This window comes from Alexandromys fortis, unplaced genomic scaffold (genome assembly GCF_014885135.2).
Source record: "Alexandromys fortis isolate MF-2015 unplaced genomic scaffold, M_Fortis_MF-2015_v1.1 scaffold_158, whole genome shotgun sequence".
Classification (NCBI taxonomy): Eukaryota; Metazoa; Chordata; class Mammalia; order Rodentia; family Cricetidae; genus Alexandromys; species Alexandromys fortis.
In genome coordinates, this window is record NW_026068039.1 from 2,007,586 (window position 1) to 2,014,745 (window position 7,160).

Consider the following 7,160-nt stretch of genomic DNA (forward strand, 5'->3'; position numbering starts at 1 on the left):
TGATAAGGCCTCTCTTGGGTATATTCCCAAGAGTGGTATTGCTGGGTCCAGGGGTAGGTTGATCCCGAATTTCCTGAGAAACCGCCACACTGCTTTCCAAAGTGGTTGCACAAGTTTGCATTCCCACCAGAAATGGATCCTTTTCTCTACAACCTCTCCAGCAAAGGCTATCATTGGTGTTTTTGATTTTAGCCATTCTGACAGGTGTAAGATGGTATCTTAAAGTTGTCTTGATTTGCATTTCCCTGATCTCTAAGGAAGTTGAGCATGACCTTAAAAGTGTCTTTTGGCCATTTGAACAGCACAAACAAATTTAACATCTTCGACTAACATCCCACAACCCTTAGGATTTAGGGCCTAAGAGCAGTCTATTTGGGAAAGAAGATTTCATGCTATGTTGGACTGGATTTTTATATTGGTTTTCACACCAGTCACAGGTCAGCATCTGCCAGACACATTTACATGGATTCCAAATGAACAATTCTGAGGGTTACTAGGAGGTTCTCTGCCCCTCCTTTTCCTATTGTTCTTCCAATGGCAAGGGAATGCTAGTAACATACTGTGTAAACAAAGACTCTGAATAACAATATGTAGTTTTAAAATATTTATTTGATTATTTAAGTGTAAATGTACATGGGTAAGCAGATTTATATGCTTATGGGTGTAGGTGCACCTAGAGGTGAGAAGATAGTGGATCTCCTGGAATTGGAGTTACAGGAGTTGTGAGCCACCTAACATGAATCCTGAGAATTGAACTCTCAGGACCTCTGCAAAAGCATTATGTGCTTTTATTCATTGATCCATGACCAAAACAGTTTACAGAAGAAAGTATTTTATTCAGGCTTATGGTTCCAAAGGGAGAATGGCAACAAGCAGCAGGCATAGTGGCTGGAACAAGATGCTGGGCTCTCACATCCTTTACTGCAAGCATGAAGCAGAAAGCAGCTGTAAGGAAAGCAAGGCCCTAAGCTCTCAAAACGTACCCCCAGTGACATACTTCCTCTGTACATAGCATGACCACTGGGAACCAAGTATTCAAATGTCTGAGACTATGGGGACATCTTAACCAGACTACCACAGCGAGTTTGGTAGTTCTGCTCCATGAAGCTCTAGGGTCCCAGGTTTATCACTTTGCCACCTTATTACATAACCATGACCTCGTGGGTTAATGTGGCAGCATCCATATTCAAGCTGCAAAATCAAGAAATAGAGACTATTATTCCTTAAGGTTTCTAGAAAGTGCCAGATAGTCATCTGCTCTGTTCTGTGTACAGGCAGAGCTTGGCCATTTCAGGTTGCAAAAGAGGCTGTGCTATGTGGTCCTGTGCAACTCTGTGTCCAACTGAAAATTTATTGCTGTGGAAAAGAAAAGAGTCTGCATATTTGAAAAATGGTGTTCCTGTCACTCTCCCCAATTTTAAACTTTTATTTTGGACTATTTGCTTATTTCTTCCATTTGTCTTACTATGTTTGTTCATCTGCATGCTTTTCACTGTAGAGAGATGCCCCTTCTTTTAAAAAGATTTATTTTTGTTTATGTCTGTGTTGTGTTGTGTCCATGCGAGTACAGGTGCCCACAAAGGTCAGAAGAAGTCATAAGATCCCCTGGAGTTGGTATTATGGACTATTGTGAGTTACTCTATGTAGGTGCTGAACTCAGGCCGTGTGGAAGAGTAGCAAACACTCGTCCACACCAGTCCCTAGAGAGCCCATTATGACAGCAAGTTTTAACCAAGTTTAAGTTCTCTGTGTGAAAATTCTCTGCCCCAACCATTGCCCAGAGTATATTCTGGAAATTCTGTGTTTGGTGAAAGAGTTCAATTTTTTTTTTTCTTTTCGAGACAGGGTTTCTCTGTGGCTTTTGGAGCCTGTCCTGGAACTAGCTCTGTAGACCAGGCTGGTCTCAAACTCACAGAGATCCACCTGCCTCTGCCTCCCGAGTGCTGGGATTAAAGGCGTGCACCACCATTGCCCGGCCCCAATTATTTTTTGTATTGGAAATTTGTACATTATATTTTGGTCACTGGATCCCTCCCCCATCTCCCAGATTTTCTTCACCTCCCTACCCATCCAACTCTACACCTTCCTTTTCTCTCTTTCTTTAGGAAAAAAAAATCCCAGCCAAAGAGAGGGAGAGAGTCAGTCAGTCAGCGGTGGTGGTACACACCTTTAATCCCAACACTTAGGAGTCAGAGGCAGGAGGATTGCTGTGAGTTTGAGACCAGTCTTCCAGGACAGCCAAGGACACAGAGAAACCCTATCTCAAAACAAAACAAACAAACAACAAAAAACAACAAAAAACCCAAAACAAATAAATAAAAGGAAAAATAATAAAAAAGGGGGGGGAAAACAAGGAAGCACAAGAAACGCATATATATATATGTACACACACACAAAAAAACTCCAAACCCATAAAAACACAAAATTGGGAACCATAATTAAAGTACAAGCAAAGACCAGTAAGATTAAAAAATATGCCAAAGAAAGCAATATGACACAAAAAAATGTAAAAAAACACCATTGAGTGCATTTTGTGTTGGTTATCTTCTGGGCCTTGGTACCTACCTTGTGTTGGTTTGTATATCCAGTGAGACTTTATTGGAGAAACCTAATTTTTCCTTTGTAAGTGGTTGTCAGTTGGAGTTAGCTTCTTGGTAAGGGATGGGACAGCCTGTCCACTTTCCCATCTCAGTGCTAGAATTCCATCTATCTTGACCCTGTGTTTGTTGCTGTAGTTTTTGCTAGTTCTTATGCTCATCAGACCTGTTTTGTCTAAAAACACATTTCCTTGGTGCCCTTCATCCCCTTTGACTCTTAAGATCTTTTTCCTTCCTTTTCTGTCTGGCTCCTGAGCCCTGAGGGGAGGGATTTGATGAAGACATCCTGTTTAGGACTGAATGTTGTGAATTTTCTGACTCTCTGCACAGTGTCCAGTTGTGGGTCTCTGTTATTTCCCTTCTACTGCAGCAAGAGGAAGCTTCTCTGATGATGGCTGAGCAAGACACTGATATATAGATGTCGGCAGCAATCATTTTATTGCTGTGTTCCTTTAGCAGAACAGTAGTATTTGGTTTTCTCCTAGGCCCCTGGCCTATCTAGTCTCAGGTTCTGGTCTCCTGTCAGGCATAGTTTCTGTCTTGTGGAGTGAGCCTTAAGTGTCATCAGAGAGTAGTTGTTTATTTCTACAGTGTTTGTGCCACTCTTATACAAGCGAAACATGCAGGCAGGTCATGATTGTAAACTGTGCGATGTCTAGCTGGGCTGGTGGTCATGAGCTCCTTTAGTTTGTGCTTGTCTTAAAATATCCCTATTTGGGAATGGGGATTTGGCCTTCTAGGTAATGTACTTGGCAGAACCCATGTAAAAGCTGGATGTAGTAGGTCATGTGTCTGTAATCCTGACATGTCCCTTCCAGGAGATGAAAGGCAGACATAGGAGAATTACAGGGAGTTGACAGACCAGCTAGCCTGATGTATTCAGTACTGTACAAGAGAAACCCTGTGTCACACTTGGTAGAATGGGAGAATCAACACTCAAAGTTGTTGTTTTCTGACCTTCAGGTGTCCCTCAAGCTCATACACACCTCCCCTCATGTCTTTGAATTTCTACCGGTTTTTAAAAATTGCTTTGCTGAGTATGGTAATTTTGGTTGGTAATGTATCATTCTGTGCTTTCTTGGCTTTAAGGTTGCTAATGAGAGTTAAGATGTTATTTTGATGTATTTGCCTTTGTAGGTGAGTTGACATTTAGGGACATGTTGATTAAGCAAATCTGAATGGTTTGAAGGAATGTTGAGGGTAAAATAACACGTGTTCTGTCTATCCTCTCTGTTTTCCCACATTTTAACAGCAGTGTTGTTTTTCCTTTTCTAGACTGACAGATCCCATTCCCACCACAGAGACTTCAATTGCACCCCGCCAGAGGCCTAAGGCTGGGCAGACTCAGCCAAACCCAGGAATCCTTCCCATTCAGCCAGCCCTGACTCCTCGTAAAAGGGCCACTGTTCAGCCCCTACCTCAGACTGCAGGTCAGTGCTTCTTGATGGTATATTAGAAGGCAACAGCCTAAAGAATAATGGGCCGAGTTACCAGTGAATGTGTATATTCAGTGACTGCAAAATGAGGAACTTCTTTCTGTAATCAGGTGGATCTCCAAGACCTCTGAAACCGGCATTTATTTTCTTATTGGTCCTTTGGTCCATCTACCCCATTCTATTTCTTTGTTTTATATATTTCTTCCTCCTTTAAAGAAACAAAGCTTACTTCTTTTTTGTTAACTATAGAAGAATAGCATTTCATTTATGCTACATTTATTAGAGTATTTATAATCCTCTGTTCTAGTATTCTGTTATAATAAGAGAAGTGAGCTTTGTTTCAAATGGGGATTGATCCAAAATAACAAGTCACAGAGCACAACTATCACATCCTTTACCAGGAACAATTTCTGATAATTTGGTGGCCATCTATATACATTCAGGCCTCCCGATGCTAGTTGTGAAAGCTATTCATGAAATATCAAAGAATGCTTTTGCTGTGGGTGTGCAAGCTGGTACAAAGACTACGTTTAGTGGCAGTGGTCAGTTGTGTGTATATAAAGGAGACTAAGGGTGCTGACTACAGAACTAGTTGACTAAATGGGATGATGGGTAAGGGAAACCCCTCTAAGAAGACAAGTGTTGAATCTTATAATTCCACCTGGGTTTGAAATACTGAAAGCACATGATTTGGAAAAAATGGAAACCTATTTCAAATAGAATATCACAAATGGCAGAATGGTGAAAAACAGACAAAGCTTGGGACAATGTCCCTGTGCCTACTATTTCTTAGGTGGCAAATCAGGAAGCCATTTTTGTTTGGTAGAGTTTTGAACCCTTACATGGAGTTTGTTTTCATTGCAGGACCCAGCAGTCAACCAGGCCTTCTAGCCAGTGTTCCCCAACCTAAAGCCCAACCCACACCTAGTCAACCTCTTCAACAATCTCAGCCCAAGCAGTCACAGGCTCCATCCACCCCACAGCAGACATCTTCTACCCAGACCCAAGGTCTGCCCACCCAGGCCCAGGCCACTACCCAGCACCAGCAGCAGCTCCTCCTCAAGCAGCAGCAACAACAACAGCAGCAGCCACAGCAGCAGGCAGCACCACAGCAGCCAACAGGCACCTTTTACCAGCAGCAGCAGCAGCAGGCTCAGACGCAGCAGGTGAGGAGGTCTATGTGATCCTTGCTTTGCATAGTGGAATTGTTTCTACTGGAAGACCTGCTAGGTACATGCATCTTTCTTGGGAAGTGCTTGGGTAGCTGAGACCCACTTATCAGTGCATCATCACTTCTCATAGATGTAGAAACTGAAGTACCAATGTGCAAATTAATAACTCTCAGGCCTTTCAGTGTTGTCCTCAAGCTTTGGGAGTTTACTCCTCTAGCTTATTACCCTCAATGAAGGAGCTACTTTCTAAAGAGATACAGTAGAAAAAATAACAATGATGTTCTGTTAGCACACAATATGCAATAGTGTCAGGCTGTTTCAGATATTTAAGTTTTCTTGGTTTGATCAGGATCCAAACAAGGTCCATGTATCCCTTTTAGTTGGAATATATTATTTTCCATTATTTTTATGTGTTTTTTCATTGCTGTATTTGTTATTAGCATTGAATGCCTTTATTTTATAATGATTGATTTCTTTAAAAAACTGTATATATGTATGTGTATGAGTTTATGCATGTGTGTATATTTGAGTGCATACAATTGTGAGCACTTGGAGTCAAGAAGAGCAATTAGAGTTACAGGCATTTGTGGGACACTTGGCTTGTTATATGAGTGCTAGAATCTGAACTTTAGCAAGTGTTCTTAACCTCTGATCCAACTCTTTGGCCTCAAGGAGAGGTTTATATATCTTTTATATTCTCTCTTATCTCCTTTGCTATGTGCTTTTTGAAGAAACTGGATTTTCTTTGAAATTTTGCGTATTTGAATTTGACTTGGTTACCCTTTGGTGACATTTTGTATATTCCACCATCCACTAAGTAAAATGTCAATTTTTAAAATACATATTAAACATGTTTCATTTAGTGTGTGTGTCTGTGTGTGTGTGTGTCTGTATATATGTGTGAGCTTGTGCACAATGGCATGCTTGTGAAGTTCAAAGGACAACTCTCAGGAGTCTGTTCATTCTCTATCTATCATTGGGTTCTAGGGATAGAACCAGGTTTCCAGACTTGGCTGCAAATGTACTGAGTTCCTGAGCTCTCTCACCAGACCTAAACCGGGGATGTCCAGAAAATGCTCAGCGTAGGCACAGTTCGTTGTTCTTCCTGTTACATCCTACTGGGCAGCCAGTGCTGCTCTTCGCCATCAGTGTGCTTAGGTGTTTTCTGTTTCATTTGTTTTTTTCAATTTTCCTCTTTTGATTATCAACCATTGCTGATATTTCCCAAGTCCTTAAACCTACTTTGGATGGCAAAAGGAGATCATGGACATCAAACTCAGGTTATCAGGCTCTTGACAGCAGGTGCCTTTGCCCACTAAGCCATCTTACCAGCTATAAAGAGCTGCTTTTATCATCTGTGTAGCTACCCAGCATTATCCTATAGCAGTTCCCCTTTTTTTCTTTTAAAAACAAAAACCTTGAATCTAATCTCTTTTGTTTAGATTTTTTTCTGACCTTTATCCATAACAACTTGTAACCAACATGCTAAACAAAGACAAATATCCACAATCCATTCTTGGGAATATGGGCATAGTTTCTAGGCTACTCTCTACTGATTGGGGTGCTGGCAATCTTATGGGGACCCAAAGAAAATTTAGGATTATGGTCAAGTCCTGTCTGGAGGGAGTATTCTGTGAGACTGGATCATCTCAGCCAGCAGTCTTGAAGCTGTTCTGGATGTAGAACTCAGAGAAAACTGCAATAGAGGTCCGCTGAAATGTTGGATCATCTGGGTCATCTGTTCCCATTGGAAATTTTTTAGGGGAGTCTTCCTTGATCAAACCTTATTTTTCTTAACCCAGAATGAATCCACAGCCTCTCATTTCCTGTGGAAACAAAAACAAAACCTCATCTCCAAAGTAGCCTATCTTTTGACTTAAATTTTAGAGTTAAGGCATTTTCAAAATATATAGGTTGGATTAATCCAGCAGCATTTATAATCAAATGTCTTTTAG

At 41.1% G+C, this 7,160-nt stretch overlaps 1 protein-coding gene across 14 annotated transcripts in view; it reads left to right on the top strand.

Moving 5' to 3' along the window:
• Aak1 (AP2 associated kinase 1) overlaps positions 1–7,160 on the top strand; it is a 172,731-nt gene that overhangs the window by 117,806 nt on the left and 47,765 nt on the right. For all 14 annotated transcript variants that reach the window (XM_050165351.1, XM_050165352.1, XM_050165363.1 and 11 more), the window contains 2 exons: positions 3,873–4,027; positions 4,898–5,199. In XM_050165351.1, the coding sequence (XP_050021308.1) occupies positions 3,873–4,027; positions 4,898–5,199 (457 nt within the window). The remainder of the gene's footprint in view (positions 1–3,872; positions 4,028–4,897; positions 5,200–7,160) is intronic.